This window comes from Muntiacus reevesi, chromosome X (assembly GCF_963930625.1).
Source record: "Muntiacus reevesi chromosome X, mMunRee1.1, whole genome shotgun sequence".
Lineage (NCBI taxonomy): Eukaryota > Metazoa > Chordata > Mammalia > Artiodactyla > Cervidae > Muntiacus > Muntiacus reevesi.
Window position 1 is genome coordinate 43,220,582 of NC_089271.1, and position 24,296 is coordinate 43,244,877.

A 24,296-nucleotide genomic window follows, 5' to 3' on the forward strand; every position below is an offset into this window, starting at 1 on the left:
GGAAGAAGCAGTGAGAGTGAGTGCATATGTGTGTATTGGAGTGGGGGTCAAATTTAGAATAGAGTTAAAGAGTTGGTGGGTTTGAAGTGTATTGTTAAGAAGATAATTGAAAGTTTATGGTAGTTTAAATGGGTAAAGGTTATGGTAAAAAAATAGCTCCTCAGTATAAATGGTAGTTATTATTACTCTGGAGATTCTGTGAATTCTCACATAAATCAATAAAGTTCTTCCCATCTTTGGATATATTTGTTTATATCAACATGGACCACAGTAAAAATTTAGATTTACAGCTAATGAATAAAGCTTTCAAAGTGCTCCTTCATTATCTTCTTTGGCAAATATTTCCATCTTACAGATAGGAAAAGGACTTATGCCATAATTAGTGGCTCTTTTAATAAACATGTAGGTATTTTAGAAGATTGATGCATTGGCTGTATCTGAGGGAGAAATAAAATATATTGATTTCTTGGGTGATTGAATGGAGGATTATATGCATAATCTCAGGAAGGAAAAGCATTTTAGGGTTTTGTCTTTTTCTTAAATGTTTGTGTTTTTTTTTCTAGGCTGTTCGCTGCTACGAATCTCTAATCTTAAAAGCTGAAGGAAAAGTGGAGTCTGATTTCTTTTGTCAATTAGGTCACTTCAACCTCTTATTGGAAGATTATCCAAAAGGTAATTTTTCCCCTTGTTAATTACTGTTTGATTTATATATGTATTCAAAATAATTGTAATGTACTCTGTTGAAGGTATTACTATTTTTACTTCTAAGAAACTGCAAGCTTATGAATACCTCTAAACAATGAGAAAAAAAATAGAATAGATGGAAATGGGAAAAGTTCACATGACTCCATGTAAATCAGCAAGTTGACCATTCAGCTAAACTGATAAACACCTACATGTGTACTACTGTTTTATTTTGCCATGTGAAAAGTGCCTGTGTTTTAAAGGCTTGACCATAATAGAAAGTGAGCTATTGATGGACAGTTTGGGAAAGTAACACAAACCCTGCATTTCTCTTTATCTTTTAACTTCCATTTTAGCTTGAAAATATTTGAATGAAAATCTTATCTCTAGCCATGTTATTATAAAGGTAAGTAACAGAGATGATCACACATGAGCTTGAGCAGTGTATAAAACATTTTTTTATTCATTTGAAGATTTTTTTTTTCCCCTGTTGGAAATAAGTGAGTTAAATAACTGAAGGTAGTCCCCAAGATATGTTCTTTTTATGCTACCAAGCTGCTGACACAGGCCACTATCCACTTGGGAAGTTAAAAGCACCCCCAAATACCATACACCTAAATACCAAAGGCAAAAATCCATAGCAAACCAGTAATATTTTATAACCAGTAACATTTTAACACTTTGATGATAGTAAACATTTTAATGGGAGTGGGTGGACTTATGCTTGTTTTCCACAAATGTATTTAGTAGGCTGAAAAACTGGGGTTGTTTCAGGGCTAGAGCAAAGGATTGTTGATGTTTAATTATGCCTCTTTTATAATAGGTCAAATACTTTCCTAAGGAAAATGTGATTTTACTTTGAGACAGGTATACCATGGAGTTTGAAGTTAGTCTTATTTATTTCCCAGCTCAGCTCTACGGTTCAGTTGCATTACTTTTAACAGATCATATAAATATCCCTAAGCTTCTGTCTGTAATCTGTAAAAAGAGGGGAGGAATTACTAGCTGCTCAGGTGTTTTGGGATTCCTCTGTGAAACTGGTTAGTACTTAACAAAATGACTTCAGGATAATAGGTATTAACAATTAGTTAATCTATTGGATGTTTTAATTTTAAGTAAAATGGTTACTTAAAGGAAACCATTATACAAAAGAAATAATACAGAGTTCTGTGCAGTTTGATTTTTCAATGCTGCACTTTGTGCTTGGAGACTACACTAGTTTTAGAGCATATAGACAGAGACCCAGACTTAGGTTTGCATATGAGGCTGTATGTCCTTATTACTTAGTGGTCATTTAAAAACTATTTATATTAGCTTTTGAAACTTCATTCATCTATGGCTTTAGCTGCATTTTCCTTTTATAAAATGTTTGACTGTGAAGGTAATGAGAAGTCTAGAGATACCTGTTTTGAAGGTGGGATTGGGGGTATGTTGCAACTAGACAGTGTTGACAACCTAGCTGGTAGGAATAATCTAAATAGATGGGAGAGGAGAAGGATAACCTAGGGATTTAAGCATTTGAAAAGATCTACTCTGTGACCCATTTACTTACTGTGTAGATGAACTGGCCATTGTAATAGGAAGAAGAGGAAGGAGAGAATGGATGCAGATGCATGCATTTGTATTTCAGATTTCAGGCTGATGGCTTCTTAGGAAATAAGATGTGAGTTGTTTGAATTCATCCTTGAGGCTTTATTGACCGCATTCCCACTTTAAAAAAAATCCTTTAAAAATACTTTATTACTGAATTTTTTCTATCCATTCTTTTCACTGTCTTCCAGTAAGTCCAAACTAGAGTCAGTCTCTAGTAACCATTTAGACACACCATCACCATCACTGCAAGTCTAGGAGTCATTTGTTACCTAAAGGCTACTTCCTCCTTTTTTCACTGAAAGCACCCTAGCTCCAGCTAAATGTTTATTTTTAGAGAACAGATTATAAACCATAACTTATTGGGGAATAAACATAAACCACTCAGTGAACATGTGAGTAAACTGCTCAGATGTATTTATGTAGGAGATTTACTAGCCCTGTTTATTCTGAGGGACAGTTCTTTATATATTGTTCTGAGTCCTCTTGTATGTGAAGTTTTCTGAGTTTGGGGTTCCTTATGAAAAACTGCTTCTACTTTTGGAGTAGAAAATGGTAGAACCTGTTTTGTGAATAGTTTGTACTGTGGTTTTTCTGCCCTTATTTCTTATTCTGATCTCATCTGCTTCCTTTAAGATAAGATAAGATGAATTTCTAAAAATTTCTGATCTGTATATAGTATACTTTGGTTATCATTTCTGTTATGAATTTATTCATTAAAAATTATCTTTTCTGTCATTTCAGAGGAATTTGGAGTAGATGGAAAACAGGCCCTTTTTTAACCCTTGTGGTTGGTAGTGTTTATGAAGAATTAAAAAAAAATTTCTGTCACTTGATTTGGTCATTTGGTTTCTAGGAATTTATCCTAAAAGAGTAATTGGTTAGAGAATTGTGGGAAAATGGAAGCTGGAGGCTCATTGCACTTAGCCTTAGTTGCACTTAGTTGCACTTAATTGCACTTAGTTGGTTGGATTCCTCTGAAGTGAGTTTAGCATACAAGATGTTTAGAAAGGAGTACCTTTAGGATCAACACTTATGTGGAAGGTGGGAAATGGAACCAGAATTGGACAGAGGGAGAAGTTAAGCTGTGACAGCCTTGGCCAACTCCATGGAAAGCTCTGGAGCTAGAATGGCCTTTCAGAAAGCTATCACAAGTTGGGTCACGATGACCAGGGCTTTTTCATCTATCTGTCTTGTCATCGGTCTCTCTGTCTATCTAGGCTGCATTGGAGGTCTTAGTTTAGTTGCAGCGTGTAGAATCTTTTGGTGTGGCTCATGGACTTAGTTGCCCCAAGGCATGCGGGATCTTCATTTCCCAACCAGGGATCGAACCTGCATTCCCTGCATTGAAAGGCAGATTCTTAACCACTGGACCACCAGGGAAGTCCCTTCATGCCTTTATACTCCATCCATTCCATATTGGATGTGGAAAGGAGTGTGACGTCAGGCGGAGTTGCTCTCTGCAGCTTAGAGCAGTCACTGCTAGAAGCTCTCTTTTGTAGGCATGACTGCCAACAGGTCTTCCTTGAAATGGGATTCGAATGGTTCTTAAATGTCTACCATACCTCCTTTCCACTCCTACACCCATAGCTAAACCATCAACCTCAGCTGAACTAAACAGCTCATGGGGCTGTCAGACAGACTCAAGCCATGTAGATGATACTGTGATTTCTCTTCTTTGGGTTGAAGAATCCCTGAGAGACCAGGGCTGAAGGACAGGTATGTATATTCTTGTGAATATTATAGAATGATGGATTATAGAAGCAGTTTAATTAATAGAAATTATATGTAAATATTTGTGAATATGTATGAAAAATTATAAGAGAGAATAGTCATTGTTGATTGCTTAAAAAATCAAGTAGTAAAGTACCTCAGAATAAACAGCAAAATTATGAAAACATAGAAATTATATTTTAAGAGACTTGGTGTATAGATAGTAAAAATTCCAGAAGTAAAAAAATTTACTGAAGGAGATATAATAATCATTCCTGATATTAGTATAAAAACCTTGAAACTTTTTACAAATAGTTTCTTCATGGTTTGTGGTGAGCTGAAAGTTTCCCTGAAATTGCACCTGATGATAGATTTTTCTCCCTTTCTTCCTTCCTTCAACTAATTGGTCATTTGTTGCAGTGTCTATCACTTTTGGACAAAATAGGTTTTGGTTATTTTAGTTCCTCAGTAATTATAAATAGCTTCCTGAAAATCTTCCTGACCCAGGGATTGAACCCATGTCCCTTATGTCTCCTGCTTTGGCAGGCAAGTTCTTGACCACCAGCACCACCTGGGAAGCCCAATTATAAATAGCTAGGGCAAGTTACATGCCAGGAATTGCTTAGGTGGTAAGTTAGTGTTGGCAAGCTTCCCCCCCCCCCCCCCCCCCCATCTTTCTGTGTTTCTTGGGTGGAATGACAACACTCCATCCTAGTGTATGTATATACACACCATTTGAAAATCATTGAGTTTGTTCAGTCTATTTGTGACTTCCCAGGTGGTGCTAGTGGTAAAGAACCCGTCTGCCAATGCAGGAGACGTGAGAGACGTGGGTTCGATCCCTGGGTCAGGAAGATCCCCTGGAGGAGGACATGGTAACCCAACTCCAGTGTTCTTGCCTGGAGAATCCTATGGACAGAGGAGCCTGGCAGGCTGCAGTCCATGGGGTTGCAAAGAATCGGACATGACTGAAGTGACTTCACACACACACACACACATTTATGGCTTAGAATTAGAAAATGCAATTGAGAAATAACCCAAGGAAGAAAATTAGTGACCATAAGCCAGGTTATCAGAACACCGTATCTTGGCAACAAGCAAAAGTTGTAGTAATTTCAAGGACTAGAGAGGACTTAAAGGACTAGCTAGAAGGACTACAAATAAGACAGCTACTTGATGTTTCTTGTAGTAAACCAAATGTGTGATATTAAAGATCTCGAAGAGTATATTACTTTAATATTGAAGAAGTAGTAAGTCTGAGATTTCACTAGATGTATTAATTTGACTTGAAAACCTCAATGAAGATGCTGATAGGGGAGTAAAAGGATTGCAGATTTGTTTCTTTGCTTTTCCAGCTTCCTGTTTACTTGTCTCTAATCTTAGGGACAAAGGTCTGTTGTGTTGGATGCTATCCAAATGGTTTTTCAAATGTTAATGTGTATTACTGCTACATATAGGAGAGGATGTGTTTAAGGCAGTCATAGATTTGAGAAGGCAGAAAGGTGCTAGAGAGCTCGGTGCATCAGTCACTTATATACAGTGAAATAGTGTAAACTTTCTGAGGTCTCTTTTATCCCAGGGTATAAATACAGCTTTTTAGTTCAACCTCAGATATAAAAGATAAATCAAAGATCTGTTGACCTAATAATAATAATAATCTCAGGCAGTCACAGCTTATTTAGGCCTAAAGATGACAGTTCAACTGAGAGATTTGTTTGTACTTCTTTCCTTTTCCCTCGCTTCCATACCCATAGACTCACCCACGAGCAGCTAATCTGCTGCCTGTAGTGTTACACTTCAGCTTAGGGATGAAAAGAGAAATGCTGAGTTCTGCCTGCAATTAGTGCATAGTCTAATGTGAATATAGATTGAATTTTAGATCTTTTTGCATTTCTTCTGCATCTTACTCTGAAGAAAATTCTTGTTTTTTTCAGACAAAGCTGTCACTCTTAACCTACATTGTTGTTTCTTTTCATCCCTGTACTGTGTGAATTTGTCATCAGGTACACCCTCTTTCTCTTGTTTTGATAGTCTTAACTCAGAGCCATAATATTTCCAAGCATTAGAAAGTCTCTGTCACCTACTACATTTTTGTCTTGATCCTCTTTACTCTCCAGCTCTATTTCTCTAGATCTTTCTTTAATTCTAAATTAGTTATAGTATGGCTTTGGACTTCTCTTTTTGTTCTCTCTTACATCTTTCTCTTTTACTGACAAACCTTAGGGCTGCCTGTGAACTATAAGGAAATAGCTTGAATTAGATGCCTTGATGTCAGTCTTACAGAAAGCAGTGAGGTCAGGATTAGAACCCAAGTTTACCTAAAATGGCTTTTTTTCCTACCATATCCTGTTGGCCTTTCTGGTAACCCTCGTTTGATAATCTTGACCATCTTCTAAGTTTAACACAAGAAGTACACTTTTTTTTAACATTTGCGCAAATAATATGATCATTGTTTACAGAAAAGCATTAGAGTATAAGTAAACAGCTTAAGAGCAGGAACCATGTTTCGTTACATGTATTTCACTGCATCTAGCTTGGTGCAAGCTATCTAAGATAGTTAAGAAATATTATAGGACTGCCTTAATGGCTCATTTATATTTTATCATTTAGAGGCAAATCTTTTTTTTTTTTTTTGCCACATCACTATAGGCACTTCTTTTTCCTGGCCATGCCCTGTTGCATGTGGGATCGTAGTTCCCCAATCAGCAGTCGAACCTGTGCCCCCCTGCAATGGAAGCATGGCATCCTCAGCATTGGGTTGCCAGAGAACTGTCCATTTTTAAAAAATAAATTAAAAAATTTATTATTTGGGTCGTCGTTGCTGCACACAGGCTTTCTCTAGTTGCAGTGCACAGGCTTCTCATTGTGGTGGCTTCTCTTGTTGCGGAGCACGGGCTCAGTAGTTGTGGCTCCCAGGCTCTAGAGCATAGGCTCAATAGTTGTGAGGCACAGGCTTAGTTGCTCTGCAGCATGTGGAATCCTCCTGGACCACGGATAAAACTCCTGTCCTTTGCGTTGGCAGCTGGAGTCCCAACCACTGGACCACCAGGGAAGTCCTAAAAAACATTTTTGATATAAATCTTTAGAGGCTTTTCTATTAACAGTAAGCTTTCAGTATTTAAAGTTGAACTAAATGCTGCAACTTCAGCATAGTGTATCAGGTTAATCTCTGTCTCAAAAACATGCTTTGTAATTTACTTTTCAGTTCCCTGCATAGTATTCTATCATATAGGTAGAACCGTTCCCTATTGAACATGTAGACTATATATTCATTGTATTGTCTGTCCTTGTAACTAACTTTTTGCAGAGATCTGTGTTTATATTCTTAGAAGGATAGCGTGAAGTGGTAAATTTTACTGAGTGAAAGCGTGTATATACACACACACACACACACACAGTTTTGATGGATAGTGCTAAATTATGCTACAAAAATTTTTGCCAATTTATACTTACAGTACCAGTAGAATAATAAAACTGTTTATTTTCTTGAATTCTTGCCACTGTTGAGTATTTTTCTTAACACTATGGAGTATTACTGTTACTGTTTAATTTCATCATTTTCATACATAAAAATGGTACAGCACAATTGTGAAGTTAAAGGGCAGGTGACTGTGTGTAGCACCTCTCCCAACTGTGTAGGTGATTCTTTTATCCTGGACAATTTCCTTGTTTGATTCCACTCTGCCTCCTGTTTTTATGAAATAAAGGACAAAATAAAAGAGAATGAGAAAGATTACAGAACCATTAAGTTGTTATAAAAGTTAAATTTAACTTCTCATTGATTTGCATTTTTTTTGTTTTCTTTTGTATTTACTTTTTTAAGACCCAGTTCCTTTGTTAAATTTTGCCAGTTTTCTATAATAATTTAAGTTCATTATATTTTTCCCCTTTTAAATAATCTACAGAGACTGAATGGACTTATTTCAAAATAAAATTCAAAATTATTTAAAAAAATAATTTTAAGTCTATAAATGAACTTGATTTCGAGGATTAAAAAGATCTGAGGTTTGGAAATTGGTTGATAGAGAGTTGAAATTAATATGTTTGAGGACACCATTCTTGGTTAAGTAGCAGAAGAAAACGGCAGTCTTGCCTAAAGTACTGTTAAAAAGATTTCCTAGTGGCATGAACGAGGACTTCTTAAGCCAATAAATAACTTAGAATCACAAAGTGAAGATTAGGTGGTTTAGGGAAGGCAAAGCTGTTAGACATATGCTACAATCCTGAAACTGGTGTTTAAGCAATATAAGGATGTTCAAATAATTTCCCTCATTTTCTATTAAGGAGTTCAGGAAAATCTAGTTATAGTGTAGTAGGGATTTATTTTCATGATAGGTAGCTGACTTAAAGATTAGAAATAAGGATTGTGCTTTGGTTAAAAGAATTTCATTAGAGAGACTCTGGTGATGGGTGCTTGTAAAGTCTTAATGATTTGTTTGGATTACGAAACACGTTTAATATGTTAAAGTCTTTCTTAAAATAGGATCCTAGGCCTACTGGAGTGATGTATAATTGTTGAGGGGGCTTCCCAGGTAGCACTAGTGGTAAAGAATCCACCTGCCAAGATCCTCTGGAGTAGGAAATGACAACCCACTTCAGCACTCTTGCTTGGAAAATTGCATGGACAGAGTAGCCTGGAGGGCTACAGTCTGTGGGGTCGCATAGAGTCAGACATGACTGAGCGACTGAACATAGTGCTTATACACACACTACACTACACCACACCACACCACACCACACCACACACACACACCACCCCACTCAGACATGACTGAACGACTGAACATAGTACTTATATACACACTACACCACCACCACACACACACACACACACACACACACACACACCCACACCCACACACACACCCACACACACCCCAACCCCCCAATGGTTGAAAACTGTAAGTGAATGGAAACGTAACAGATGTTCATTGAAGAAGTATCATTTATAAATCTGTATTTGCAGTGTGGAGCATTTATTTTTCTTACTTTGAACTTGAGGGCTTGTATTTATTTTTCAGTTCATCATCTCCCAGTTGATAATCACAGGGACTTCTTGTACTTCACTTTTAGTTACTTTGGAGGACATCATACTGTTTCTGTAAGGGCTCTTCAGATTCTAAAACATGGGTATTTTATGAAATCATGTAATCCATATTGTTACTCAGATTATTGGAAACATATCCTCCAAATTTGTTGACATTCCCATTAAAGGGGCAGTCCAGGTTTGGTATGGTGACTGCACAAAATTGTCAGGGACCTTGACTTCTGGTTATAATGTTTTTAGGCAAAAATATTGAAGACTTGATTCTAGCTTAAACAATAGGGAGATTTATTCCCTCACATGTGAAGTTGAAAGTTCATAGGTAAGTTGTGCACTGGACATAGTTCAAAGTCTAGAAGCATCCAGGTACTTTCCATCTTACTGCTATCCTCTATGGGCTTCACCTTAAGACTAGTTTCCCTTGTGGTGACAGTTGGTGACACATGCTTCCTTGTTCACATCTGGTAGAAAAAACACCTTTGCCATGACTGTCCTCTATAAAATCAGTCAAACCTTGTTTGACTCCTCTGTCTAGCTTGATAAGTTGGTTTGCTTTTCTTTTTAGAAAACAGTTAATCAGTGATCTTTATGAGCTACCTACACTCTTATATGAAGAACTAGAAAACAGAAGATGGCTTGAAACCAACTCTTCCTCAAAGCTGGAAAAATTGCAATCTAAATGTCCATTCAATGGTTGATTGGCATCATCTTTGTGCAAAAAAGATGAACATTATTCAAATAAGTTATTTGTTCAAATATGTGGTGATGATTTGGGGTGATGCTTCTCTAATTGGAACATATTCAGAAAGTTCTCTATATGGTATTCATTTTGGCAGCTTATTGATAAACAGTATGAAAACATTATACCTGGGATTTTAGATAATATTAATTTCCACCCACCCCATTTTTATCAGTATAGAATTTTATTACACTTGTTGAAAATCTTATCTACTTTGTGGTAACCTAAGAGGGATGTTGGGGGGTGGGTAGGAGGGAGGCTCAAGACGGTAGGGAGCGATAGATGTGTACTTAGAGCTGGTTCATATTGTTATATAGCAGAAACTATTGTAAAGCAGTTATTCTTCAATTAAAAAAGAAAATACAACAACAAGAAAAGGCAGGGAGTTCAAGTCTTTTGAGCATGAACTGCCCTGTTCTCCTTACTTGACCCTGCAATATACCTTTCTCTGTTCCAAACTCCTCCCCCTCCCCCCGACACACACACACACACACACACACACACACACACACACACACACACACACACACAATTATTACACTTGTTGAAAATTTTATTTGAAAATATGTTGATTCTTTTTGAAGATTGAGGTATAATTGATATATAACTGAGTTTCAGGTGTATAACATGATGATTTGATATTTGCATATACTGTGGAAAGATCATAGGAAGCCTTGTTAATATCTGTCACCATATACAGTTATAATTTTCTCCCCTTGTGTTGAAGGCTTTTAAGATTCACTCTGACTAGCTATAAATATGCAATATAGTATTGTAATACAGTCATCTTGCTGTGCATTACATCCCCATGACTTACTGCTCATGAGTTTTTTATAAAAAGGTCTCTCTCCCAATTCTAATGTACATGTATAACTTTACCTCCTCCTCACTGGTCTTCCCTGGTAGCTCAGCTGGTAAAAAGTCTGCCTGCAATGCGGGAGACCTGGGTACGATCCCTGGGGTTGAGAAGGTCCCCTGGAGAACGGAGCGGCTACCCACTCCAGTATTCTAGCCTGGAGAATTCCATGGACTGTATAGCATGGGGTCACAAAGAGTCAGACATGACTGAGCAACCTTCACTTCACACTGAGTTTTTGGGTTGATAAGAGCTACAGTTGACCATTCAACAGCACGGGTTTGAGCTGTGCAAGTCCACTTACATGAGAGTTTTTTTCAGTACATATATGTACTACTGTGTTTATGATCTGTGGATGTGGAGTCTGCACATGCAAGGCCGACTGTGGTATCTGATCACAGTGAATTTTGGTATCTTTGGTGGTCCTGGGACTAATTCACTGCAACTACCAAAGGACAGTTGTACTGTAATTGTTTGCAGAGCCTGTTACACCTTGAGATGCATTTAGGGGTATGAGATACCCTATTTTGGATTGAGTTGGAGTTTGGAGTAAGGTAATTGTGGACTGGGTTTTTTGTTGATAATATGAAAGGAAGCAGCACAAAAGGAATACAGTCGACCCTTGAACAACAGGGGTTTCAACTTCACAGGTCCACTTACACATGAAATTTTTTCAGTAGTAAATACTACAGGTACTACATGATCTGTGGTTGGTTAAATCGAAGGATACAGAGCTGCGAATACAGAGGGTCGACTATAAGTTATACGAAGCTTTTCTGCTGTGCAGAGGTCTGTGCCCCTTATCCTCTGTGTAGTTCAGTAGTCAAATGTAGTTCCTTTGCTCTTTGAGGTGGTTGAGCTCTTAAGTCACTTTTGGAAGTGAGATCACTTGTTAGAACAAATGACCCATCACATTCTAGAATATTAATCCATTTATCAGATTTGGTCACTCAGGAAGGTCAGGTTGATTCAAGAGGTTGCCTGGATTCTGTTCAAAGAAATGTGACCATGGTTTTACTTCCTTGAACTCCTATATATTTGACATTTGTTACCTTGTCTGACTATGAGTAGGGATGCCCCAGAGTTCTAAATTGTTTGATTTTAAATATCAATGTCTGCTCAGAGGTGGGTATGGTGGGAGTTTTGTTTTAATGTTTCTTGAAATTTAAAATTTAATGTTTCTTGTATTAATTGATTTTGAAATGGGACAGAATTGTGACTCATGCTTATTTTCTCTCTTTCAGCATTATCTGCATACCAGAGGTACTACAGTTTACAATCTGACTACTGGAAGGTTAGTGCACATTTGCATGCCCCTACCCTTTTCTTCCCTCCCTTTCTCTTCTCTGGCAGATCACTGCTGGTTATATCCAAAAGGAATTGTGCTCTTGCTTTTTTGTTTCTTTTGTTAATTGAAACTATTCTAGGGAAAAGGGATTGGAAAAAGAAACGTGTGTGTTCTTGATTTGCTCTGTCTTGTATGATTCAGTTCAGTTGCTCAGTTATGTCCGACTCTGCAACCCCATGGACTGCAGCACGCCAGGCTTTCCTGTTCTTCACCAGCTCCTGGAGCTTGCTCAAACTCATGTCCATCGAGTCAGTGATGCCATCCAACCATCTCATCCTCTGTCGTCCCCTTCTCCCGCTTTCAATCTTTCCCAGCATCAGGGTCTTTTCCAGGGAGTCAGTTCTCATGAGGTGGCCAAAGTATTGGAACTTCAGCTTCAGCATCAGTCCTTCCAATGATTATTCAGGACTGATTTCATTTAGGATGGACTGGTTTGATCTGCTTGCAGTCCAAGGAACTCTCAAGAGTCTTGTCCAACACCACAGTTCAAAAGCATCCATTCTTCGATGCTCAGCTTTCTTTATAGTCCAACTCTCACATCCATACACGACCACTGGAAAAACCATAGCTTTGACTAGATGGACCTTTGTCAGCATTTAGTTGTCTCTGCTTTTTAATATGCTGTCTAGGTTAGTCATAGCTTTTCTTCCAAGGAGCCACTGTCTTTTAATTTCATGACTGCAGTCACCATCTGCAATGATTTTGATTACCTTGTATTAAAAGAATTAGTTTATTCTGAATTAATTTGTTGGCCAAAGATGATCCAAAGTGTGAGAGTTAAAGTCAGCAAAACCAAATGGCAACAGAATGATTCTTTGGTTTTCTTAAGTTGATATTTAGGTATAAAAGAAGTTTGGAGATGGGTGTATTAGTTTGAAAAGGGAAGGCAAAATGAAAATCTTTATTGCTACAGTCTGTCTGTAATTAGAGCTCTAAGAACAACTGAAGCTAACCATTTTTTAAAAAATATAATTAATTTATTTTAATTGGAGGCTAATTACTTTACCCTATGGTGGTTTTTGCCATACACTAACATGAATCGGCCATGGGTGTACATGTGTCCCTCATCCCGGACCCCTGATACCTAAATGAAGAACTGTGCACAGCAATGAAATAATCTATTTTCTTAGATTAAGCAGTGCCTGGACAGATTAATCTTTCATATCATATTTACTTTTAGATATAAGTTTACTGATCAGTGGGGTTTCTTCATCTGAACTGCCATTTTAGATTTTTAAGTTGGATTTTAGTTTTTTATATTGCCTAATTTATCTTTGTTTTTGACGTGTAGAGGTTTTAACAGTATATTTTGATAATTTAAAAAAATGTATTGAAGATATCTTTTCTATTCTTTTTAAAGCTTATTACAGTATAATTAAATATTGCAAAATTCACCTGCTTTAATTTTGTGATTCAGTGACTTTTAGTAAATTTCCAGAGTTGTACAGCCATAATCAAAGTTGTTTTAGGACTTGTCCATCTCACCATAACAAAACCTCATGCCCAGTCCCTGACAATACTTACTTTGTCCCTGACAATATGACAATACATACTTTCTCTTTGTATGTATTTCTATTTTCTGGGTATTTTCATATGAGTGGAATCATAATATGCAGTCTTTTGTGACTGACTTCTTTTACTGAGCATATATTTTTAAGAATGATCCTTGTGTAGCATGTATTAATACTTCATTCCTTTTTATTATCTATTAATACTCCATTGTGTGACTGTACCACATAATTTTTATTCATTCATCAGTTGATGAGCATTTTAGTTGTCTCCATTTTTTGACTGTTGTGAATAATGCTCCTGTGAATATCTGTATACGAGTTTTTGTGTGGACATATAGTTTCAGTTCTCTTTGGTAAATAATCAGGAGTAGAGTTGCCAGGTTATAACGTAAATCCGTGTTTAACATTTTGAGAAACTGCCAGAATTATTTTCTAGAGTAGCTGTACCATTTAACATTCTCGCCGACAGTGTTTAAGGGTTTTGGTTTCTCCATATCCTCATCAACACTAGAAATTGTCCAGCTTTTTTTTTTTTTTTTTTTTGGTCCAGCTTTTGAGTGTAGCCCTCGTAGTGGATAGGGAATAGTATCTTATAGTCTTTATTTGCATTTTCCTAATGACTGATGTTGAGCATTGTTTAATGACCACATTAGCTGTTTGTATATATTGTTTGATGAAATGCCTATTTAAACCCTTTGCTGATTTTTACTTTTTTTTTTAATTAGTGTGTTGTAAGAGTTCTTTGTACATTCTAGATACAGACCTTTATTGGATATAATTTGCAAATATTTTCTCAAAATCTGTGGCTTAGTTTTTCACTGTCTCAACAGTATAGTTTGAAGTGTAAAAATTTTAAATTGTGATGACATCCAGTTTCTCAACTGTTTCTTTCATTGCTTGTGCTTTTGGTTTTGTAGCTAAGAAACCTTTGCCTAATCTCATGTCATGGTGATTTCTTCCATTGTTTATTCAGTCATTCGCTTTGGTACAGATAGTACTGCAATAAATAGTACAAGTTTCTTTTTGTATTTTTGTTAGTGGTTCTTTGGTACAAGTGGGATTGCTGTGAGCTTAGTGAGTGGTACACACTGTGTGAACCACTCATTTCAGCTCTCTTGTTTCTCCTTGGTCTTAACTAAGAAAATCTATGTCAGACTTTTTGTGAAATCTGATGAATGAGAAATCATGTCTCCAGTCATTTTAACTTGCATTTTCTTAATTGAATTTTTAATTGAAGTTTAAAGATTATTCATATTTTCTTTAAAATATTTGTTCATCTCTCTTGCCAGTTTTTCGTTTGGACTATTGTTTTATTTCTCTGTTTTATATAGCTATATTTTATGTATGATGCATATTTATCCTTTATCTGTGATAAAAGTTGCAGTTTTCCACTTGTTTTAATTTGCTTTTGTGTTTGTTTTTGTCCATGGAGAAGTTATTTCTATCTAGTCAAACTTTTCAGTATTTCCTAAATTGCATCTGCATCTTGAATCATAAGATAGTTTTTTCCTTACTTTCAGACGTTAGACAGATTCACTTACATTTTCTTTTAGTACTTGAATAGTTTTAGGTTTTTAATTTAAGTTTTGATCCATTTGGGATTTATCCCTAATTTGTAGTGTGTGGAACATCTAAGTTTATTCTTTTCCTGTGGTTAATTATCTCAATACAATATATTGTTTAAAAAAATTCATCTTTTCCCTACTAATTTGAGATGTTGCCTTAGTTGTATGGTAAATTTTCATATGCACATTTGTCTATTTTTAGTTCCTCCGGTCTATTTCATTAGTCTGTGCATGAATTAATACTGTACTAATTTACATATAGAGGTTTTGCAGTAGGTTTATACTGTGTTTAGTTGCTCAGTTGTGTCCGACTCTTTGCAACCCAATGGACTGTAGCCCACCAGGCTCCCCTGTCTGTGGGAATTCTCCAGGCATGAATACTGGAGTGAGTTGCCATGTCCTCCTCCACGGGGTCTTCCCAACCCAGGAATCGAATCCAGGTCTCCCACATTGCAGGCAGATTCTTTACTGTCTGAGCCACCGGGGAAGCCCATGTTTATACTACATATACAGTATGTATATGGTACTGCTACAACATCCTTTCCCCATTGTTGTTTTTAGGGTTTCCCTGACTGTCCTTTCTTTGTTGCTTGTTTTTCCACATAAACTAATTAACTCCACAAAAATAGCTGATTTTTCTTTCCAACTTTTTTGAGGTATAATTTACATTACTTTAAATGTTCGAAGTATGATTATTTTAAGTTCTTTTTTTTTTTTTTTGTAAATAACAATCTAAGAATGGAAATGAACATCTTATTCTAATGACAACTAACTTCAAAAATTTTCGGTTTAAAGTCAGCATTTTTCTTTTGTATGAAAATACTTTTCTGGTATCCTTTGAGATAATTTTATGTTTTTTCTCCTTAAATCGGTCTTGCATTTCTGAAGTAAATTCAAATTAGCAGTAAGTTTTTATTGTTGTTAGTTATATCTGGATTGGGATTGCTAATATGTAACATCTTTGCATCTTTGTTCATAATTGAAATTGGTCTGAATTTTTTCTTTCTTGAGTTGTCAGTTGTCTTTATCTAATGCCTAGGAGCTGGTTCTACATTCCAAGGACCTGGTCAGAGGAAGAGAAAGCAGAGTGCAACAGCCTTTCTTTGAAGGGAATCATGAGATTTTACACATCCCTTCATATGCATCTCACTTACAATAACGTAGTAATTTGAAAACTTTCAGCTGCAAGAGAGGCTGAGAAATGTCTTATTTCGCTTGATCGTGATAATAGGACTGCAAACAATGTTGTTGCAAAATAGACTATATTAATAATAGAAATTAATTCATATTATTGGTAAATAAGGGAATTACGTCTATATGCTATGAAAGCCTTGTTGTTTCACTTAAATTTTTTTCCTGGATAATGGGGAGTGTAAGTATGAACTTAAGTAGGAAAGGGAAAAACTCTCAGCTTGACTGCTGCACTGGTAGCAGGAGTTCTGTTGTCTAGATTTTAAGAAAATTAAACACAGGTATCTTTATCCAGGGCTTTTCCTCAGAAAGGCACATCCATAGCTATTTTCATCATTTCAGCACCTGCCAGCTCTGCTCTAATTAAAACAATTGCCAGCATTGCAACTTCATTGTTCATTTTTAATATTGACCATGACCAGCCTATCACCATGCTGAGCTTCTTGCTTGAGTGATTCAGGCTGTCTCCAGGTTCTGGTTACTGCTTCTGAAATCCTCTGCTTATGTTGCATGGGATTTGAGTAGTCTTGTCCACAGCTCTCTTTTGTTTTTGAATCTTCTTATCTTTAATGTGTAATTTTTTTTTACAGCATGTGAGACTTACTGAGAATTTTATGTATCATATTCTATCCATTGAGCAATTACCATGTACTAGATATGTTTTGTTGTTGGTGATAGATACATTGCCTCCTTTACTTCTCACAAATATCCCAAGTGTCATGTTGTTATTTTAAGTATTTTACATGTATGATCTTAATTCCTCAAAATAACCTTATGAAATTATGACTCAGTTAACTTGCTTTGGGAGTCAGTAGTGACAAGCCAAGCAGCTAGAGTGATGTGACAAGTGACTAGAGTGATGGCCACTGTAGCCTGATTTCATGATCACTATACAATACTATGCCTAGATTTTGGAAGCAGAGCTTTTTTTTTTTTTAAATTTTTTTTGGAGTATAGTTGATTTACAATGTTGTATTAGTTTCATGGAAGCAGAACTTCTGCTCTATTGCTATACTTTGGACTTGATTGATGTAATGAGCTTTAACAACCTCTTCTGCTATATATTATTGTAACTAGGAACTGTGGTGTCCAAAAGGTAGTTTGAACTGTATTAAGGAAATGATTCTGTGTAAACTGATTAAGCAAAGTATTAAATTCTTTGATGAAAATGTGTAACAAGTTATTTAAGACTGTAAGATACTGATTTATTCAGCAGTACACCTTTCCCCAATAACTTCTATATGCTTGTTACTTTACCATAGGGATCAAAAGATGACTTGAGTTCTGTCTGTACCTTTTTACAAGCTCATTTCTAATGGAGGAGATAAAGGGCCTATCTGTAATAGACATGAGTATTCATTTGGAAACTTGTTTCAAAAAACTTAACTCTGTTTGCATTTGGGAATGTGTCAGATAATAATGATACTTGTGGAAAAAGATGAGTGATGAGTGTGATGGATAGGAATTTACCAAATTGAGAAATAGTTGAAGGAATGATGGCATTGGCTTTTTCAGCAAAGGAAGCAAATGTGTTTAAAACCATGGAAATATGTAAGAGCATATTTTATTCATAGGTCTGCCTATTATTTGTCCTAGTTGAAGTGGTGGCTTTGAGATTGGGAAAGTTGAGCAAGAGTCATGAAATGAAGACCTTTATAGTCAGGCTAGGTTGTAGGGAATCTTCAGAGGAGTTTAAGAGTTAAAAATGTTTGAGTTTTTGCAAGCTCTCTGGCAGTGGTGTGGAAAGGATGTTGAAAAGGATGGGGGTCGGGGGTATGGAAGGGGAGGCTAAGGTTTGGGAGCTGAGTTAGGAACCTGTTGAAACAGGCCAAGTAGACAAAAGCAAAGTCCTAAATTACCTAGAGAAAGGCAGTAAAAATGGAGAAGGGGATAAATTCAAAAGCTTTGAGATTGTAAAATGAACTTTGTGAAAAGGATGAATTTGGTTTATTGGTGGGGAGGAGGTAAGAGAGGAAAAGTAGGATTACTTTTTGGCTTGGTTAACTGGTGAGATTCCTATCGTAGCATCAGAGTCTCCCATACAATGTAAGATTCATAGAGTTTCAGGTATTTGTAGTACATTCAACAGGTGGAGAGTACCAGTTTGATTGACTGTTAATACCTTCCTCACTCTGGTGACCATGACATATTAACAGGAGGTGGAAGGAGAAGAAAGCAAAAACTTTCTGTTCTTTATGCAAAGAAAGCAAAAGCTTTCTCAGAGACCCCATGGTAGAAATCTCATTGGCAAGAGCTCTTATGTCACCAACTTTTTCTCAATGGAAGTAGCCAGGAAAAGGGGGATTGATGACAGTGGCTTCTATGGGATTTCATAGACAGATTTAAGAAAATTTGGCAGTAAGAGAGTCTAATATGAGGTTGCCAACTGCTGACTTAATGAACCACACATCCTTGAGAATAACTTTAGACATAGTATAAAAGCCTTCAATATAAATGGATTGTAATCTTACTGTTATAATTTCTTAATTTGGAATTGTGATGAGTACTGTAATACAGTCTAGGTCAGAAGTTGATAAACTTCTTTTGTAAAGGGCAGCAGAGTAACTGTTTTAGATTTCATAAGCCAGATAGTGTCTATGTTGAAACTGTTCGGCTCTACTGTTGGATCTGGAAGCAGCTATAGACAGTAAGTAAATAAATGGAGAGGGTGTAGCTATGTTTCAGTACTACTTTATTTACAAAAATCGATGGCTGGCTGGACTGGCCCATGGGCCATAGTTTGCTGATACCTGATAGAGATGCTCTAATAACCTCTAAGGATTTGGACTGAAGCAGGAGTTTGTTTTATAAATAACACATTTCTCAGAAAGCTACTCCCCTAACTTCTCACAGTAGATTGAAGAATGACTTCATTACATTTAAACTCATTTTCTTATCAGTGCCTTTGCTCAGGTCATCCTTCTGCCTAGACCCATGTTTCTCAGTGTGGCTGCTGTTGGCATTTTTGATGAGAGTATACATTGGGAGGGAATACATTTTTATCAGGGCACGTAGCCATTCACAGCCCCAGGTCACTATTTCCAAAAGTGTGTGGATTAGAAGCACTGGCTGAGGTGGCTTGTTTTTCCTTCTCCTTTCCTAGCCATACTTAAGATACAGTATCCAAGTTCCACTTCTTTTCCTAGTCCTTATTATATAATCCTTAATTAACTCTTAAATGGTTACAGCTTGGAATACATTATTCATGTAACTTCATAATCATTTGTCTTTAGATTATAAATTCATTGATGGTAGGAATTTTTTGTCTTTTTTGTTCACTTCTGTCTTCCCAGTGCCAGTAACCCAGTGCTATGACTCATAATAGGTGCTCAATAAATGTTCAAATTACATTGTGTTCTATTATGGAAAAATGAGACTTGCCTTCTTACTGAGATTTATAAGCACCTGATTAATAGGGACTATCCCTCATACTAATTCCATGTCACCCAGGAAATTGAACTTGACACCGAACTTGGTGATGCAGTTTGCTAAACCTTTGGGCATCTGCTAGGTGGAGAGCACTGTGCATGCTAGGTGATAACAGGTAATACATGATTACCTTTTTGTCTGATAGGATGTAGGTTAGTCAATACACAAATAACAAAAATATAATAGTTAAAAGAGTCAGCTCTGGAGGCAGACCTAGATTCAGTTCCTGTGTCTGCCACTGTCTCTTTGAGCAAGTTGCTTGATTTTTTAAATTTCTGCCACCTCAAAGAGCTGCTGTTGTTCAGTCGCTAACTCTTTGAGACCCCATGGACTGTAGCTCTCCAGGCTTCCTTGTCCTCAGCTGTCTCCTGGAGTTTGTTCAAATTCATGTTGGTGATGGTATCTAACCATTTCATCCTCTGCTGCCCACTTCTCCTTTTGCTTTCAGTCTTTCCCAACATCAGGGTCTTTTCCAGTGAGTCAGCTCTTCACATCAGGTGGCCAAAGTGTTGGAGCTTTAGCATCAGTTCCTCCAATGAATATTCAGGGTTGATTTCCTTTAGTATTGACTGGTTTGATCTACTTGTAATCCAAGGGGCTCTCAAACACCAGAGTTCGAAAGCATCAGTTTTTTGGCGCCCAGACTTCTTGATGGTCCAACTCTCACATCCATACATGACTACTGGAAAAACCATAGCTTTGACGATACGCACCTTTGTCGTCAAAGTGATGTCTCTACTTTTTAATGCACTGTCCAGCATATTAGAGTCTTTTAAAAGAAACGATGTTAGCATTTTGCATAAAATTAAGTTCTTACTGTTGTACCATGTTGCATGCTAGGGACATTGTACTAAGGCAAAATTTAGAGACTGGAAAGATTACCTCTGGCTTGAGGTGGGAAAAGCAACAAAGCTCCGTAGGGAAAATGGCATGTTAACTAGATCTAGATGGATTGATGAAATTTATACAGTGGCATGGGTGGTGACAATAAGCTTTCCTAGAGGGGGAAGGAAGAACTAGGAACAGAGAAAGTTGAGAGAATGCAGGATATGTACTGAAAGCAGAAAGATGCCTGAATAAACTCATATTTCTACCACATGCCACACTAGCTTCTCTGGGCAGTTACCTAATTTGGTGAAAGATGCTATCTATTGTTATTCAACCATGATCTCTTCCCCTCCATCTCTCCCACCTAGGGAGACAGTTGTGTTTCAAATCTAGACTTTCTTGGGTAGAACAGTTTGAATTAACTACTCTTGTATTCTGAATATCATACCTCCCCCCTCTACACACACAGTAGAGTGTGGGAGATAGTACATTTTAATCAGTTCGGCTTGTTCAACCCTTGAGTATTGTCCTTGACATCTAGTAAAAGTTCACTTTATTTCAGCGATAAGGTGGGGTGGTAAAGGAGTGATCCTGATTGAAGCCAGTTTCAACTAAATTTTAAAAATTCGAATATGAACTTTTGAATCCAATGTTTTCTGAGATCTTTGTGAATACCCCTGTAGCATGTAGTTTTCTCATTCAGGGAATTGAGGGTAATGAGGATCTAATGAAATTAAATTTCCATATTTATTGCATTTTAAGCTATACTTAAGAAAACTTTTTCAGTGCTTCCAGAAGGGTACATAGAATGCAAAGGAAATATATGATATGACCCTAGAACAGATTTTAGTATTAAAAAGAATAACTGCATACCAATAAGTTGCCCAGGTGTTTATTATACTTTGGACTTTAAATATCACTGGTTCTTTTCTGCAGTCGTTAAATGACAGCAGTTGTGGGATAAGGACTGTAGTTGGCTCACCCCTAGCACACAATGACTCTGAGAATGTTCTTTACTGTCTCCTAGAAATTCCCAGTAGGATTGAGTCCCTGTTGCCCATAGCTGCATAGCCATTCATGTTGTGGTTGTTTAGTCACCAAGTGGTGTCCATCTCTTTCGTGATATCATTGACTGTAGCCTGCCAGGCTCCTCTGCCCATGGGATTCTCTAGGCAAGAGTACTAGAGTGGGTTGCCACTTTCTTCTCCAGGGGACCTTCCTGACGCAGGGATCAAACCCATGTCTCCTGCATTGGCAGGCAGATTCTTTACCACTGAGCCACCTGGGAAGCCCATAGTCATCCATACTACACCCTTTATTAGATTCCTTCCCTTCCCTGCCTTACTTCTCCAAATCCATTACTGGTGTTTTCTAGGCTAACTTCCCAAATAAAATACTTATACTAAAACCTTTTGTCTCAGGGTGTACTTCTGAGGAAATATAACCTAAAATAATGCAGTAAGATATATTTTAGTAAGAGTTTGAAAATTTTTAAGTTTTGGAATGTAGAATTTGGATAACATATAGTAGGTACTCAGCTGTTTGCCCCTTTTGAAAAAAAGAGTAGCTATCTAGTTTCCTATATGGGGGCCGGAGGTTGTATTGAGTCTGGATAAGCATCTCTGTTTTGTAGTGCATGCAAAAGGAATCACTGATGTTTATAGCCGCAAATGTAAGTGACTGTCATTTTAGCATGTGGGTTTTTTGTTAATACTAAAATTTTTTGTTAATACTAAAATTATAGGTTATAGGTTTATATTGTGCATTTACTTTGAATTCTAACTACCTTCCTGGCAACACTGAACATAGAATTAAATCCAGTCAGAAAGAACCAGAGAAAGAGTATATAGATACAAGCAAGAGAGAATAAGATAGCATAGTTCAAGCATTTTCTTATTCCTGAAAAACAGATTTTTCTTTTCGATTTGTCTATGGAATTCTGCCGAAAGATTTTTTTTTAATTGAAGTATAGTTGAATTAAACAATGTTATGTTAATTTTTCCTGTATAGCAAAGTGACTCAGTTGTACATATATATACATTCTTTTTAATATCTCCTATTATGGTTTATCCCAGGACTTTGAATATGGTTGAATATAGTTCCTGTGCTATATAGTAGGATCTTATTGTCCATCCATTCTGGATGTAATTGTATCTACTAACTCCACACTTCCAGTCCATCTGCCCCCGCTGTTGGCTATCACAAGTCTGTTCTCTGTTTCTGTATCATAGAACATTTGTGTCATGTTTTAGGTTCCATATTATAAGTGATTTAACGGTCTTAGTCTTTCTGATTTGGCTTCACTTAGTATGATAATCTCTAGTTGCATTCATATTGCTACAAATGAAATTATTTTTATGGTTAAGTAGTATTCCATTGTATATAGTACTGCATCTTCTTTATCCACTCATCTGTCCATGAGCGTTTAGGTTGTCTTACCTTTCTTGGCTATTGTGAGTAGTGCTCCTCTGAGCATCTTTTTGAATTACAGTTTTGTCCAGATACATATGCTCAGGAATGAGATTCTGGATCATATGGTAATTGTACTTTTAGTTTCCTGAGGGCATCCACTGTTTTTCATAGTGGCTGCAACAACTTGCATTCCCACCAGAAGTGTAGGAGGGTTCCCATCTCTCCACCCCCTCTCCAGCATTTGTTATTTATAGACTTTTTAATGATGGCCATTCTGACTGGTCCAGTACTCTTGCCTGGAAAATCCCATGGACGAGGAACCTGGTAGGCTACAGTCTATGGGGTCTTGAAGAGTCAGACACGACTGAGTGACTTCACTTTCACTTTTCACTTTCATGCATTGGAGAAGGACATGGCAACCCACTTCAGTGTTCTTGCCTGGAGAATCCCAGGGACGGGGGAGCCTGGTGGGCTGCCTGCCCTCTATGGGGTGGCACAGAGTCGGCAACAACTGAAGCACTTTAGCAGCAGCAGCATTCTGACTGGTGTGAGGTGATACCTAATTGTAGTTTTGATTTGCATTTCTCTAATAATTAGTGATGTTGAGCATTTTTTAATATGTCCATTGGCCATCTGTATGTTGCTGACAGATTTTTTACTTTAGGACAAGTTTGATTGAAAAGAAACCACAGGATCTGTCCAAGTTGATTGAATTCTGTGCCATCTGTTGACTCTTAAGCTATTTTGGTGTTTTAAAGAGATATTGTAAATATATTGTAATGCAGGATAGAGTGTTAATAACTTAAAACATCGTGGATACTATGTTTTATAATAATAACCTATGTATTAGACATAAATGCTTTTCTTAAAAGTCTCTTTTTTCCCTTTCTTTTCAGAATGCTGCCTTTTTATATGGTCTTGGTTTGGTCTACTTCCATTACAATGCATTTCAGTGGTAAGTTGATGTAAAACTAGTAACTCCAGTTGTTTCCAGTATATAGCTTTTGTTTGCATTTTTCTGCTTGTGTGTGTATGTATGTGTAATAAATACAAAATATTTTAATATCAATAAGCCTACACTTTCCAATAATCTCTTGAAATTATTACTTTGTTCCTTTAGAGATACTCACCCACCTTAGATTATTAAAAATGTACATGTTCCTAAAAGAATCTGGTATAAAGAAGACTTAGAAGCTTAGGTTAGAAAGCTTTTGGAATTCCTGTTACTTTTATTATACCTGGTGGTCCCCAGGTTATTTGAACCAGGAAATGACTGTGCTCTCTGTTCTCAAGGTTTGTGGGTAAGTGATGTATGATGACAAGTATCTGCTTTTCAGACTTTTAGACATATTGACTGCTCCTTCCCTTCCTCTTTCACCAAAACAC

At 36.8% G+C, this 24,296-nt stretch overlaps 1 protein-coding gene across 15 annotated transcripts in view; it reads left to right on the forward strand.

The window, feature by feature from the left end:
- KDM6A (lysine demethylase 6A) overlaps positions 1–24,296 on the forward strand; it is a 179,418-nt gene that overhangs the window by 55,884 nt on the left and 99,238 nt on the right. For all 15 annotated transcript variants that reach the window (XM_065916544.1, XM_065916546.1, XM_065916545.1 and 12 more), the window contains exons 3-5: positions 564–672; positions 11,871–11,920; positions 23,807–23,865. In XM_065916544.1, the coding sequence (XP_065772616.1) occupies positions 564–672; positions 11,871–11,920; positions 23,807–23,865 (218 nt within the window). The remainder of the gene's footprint in view (positions 1–563; positions 673–11,870; positions 11,921–23,806; positions 23,866–24,296) is intronic.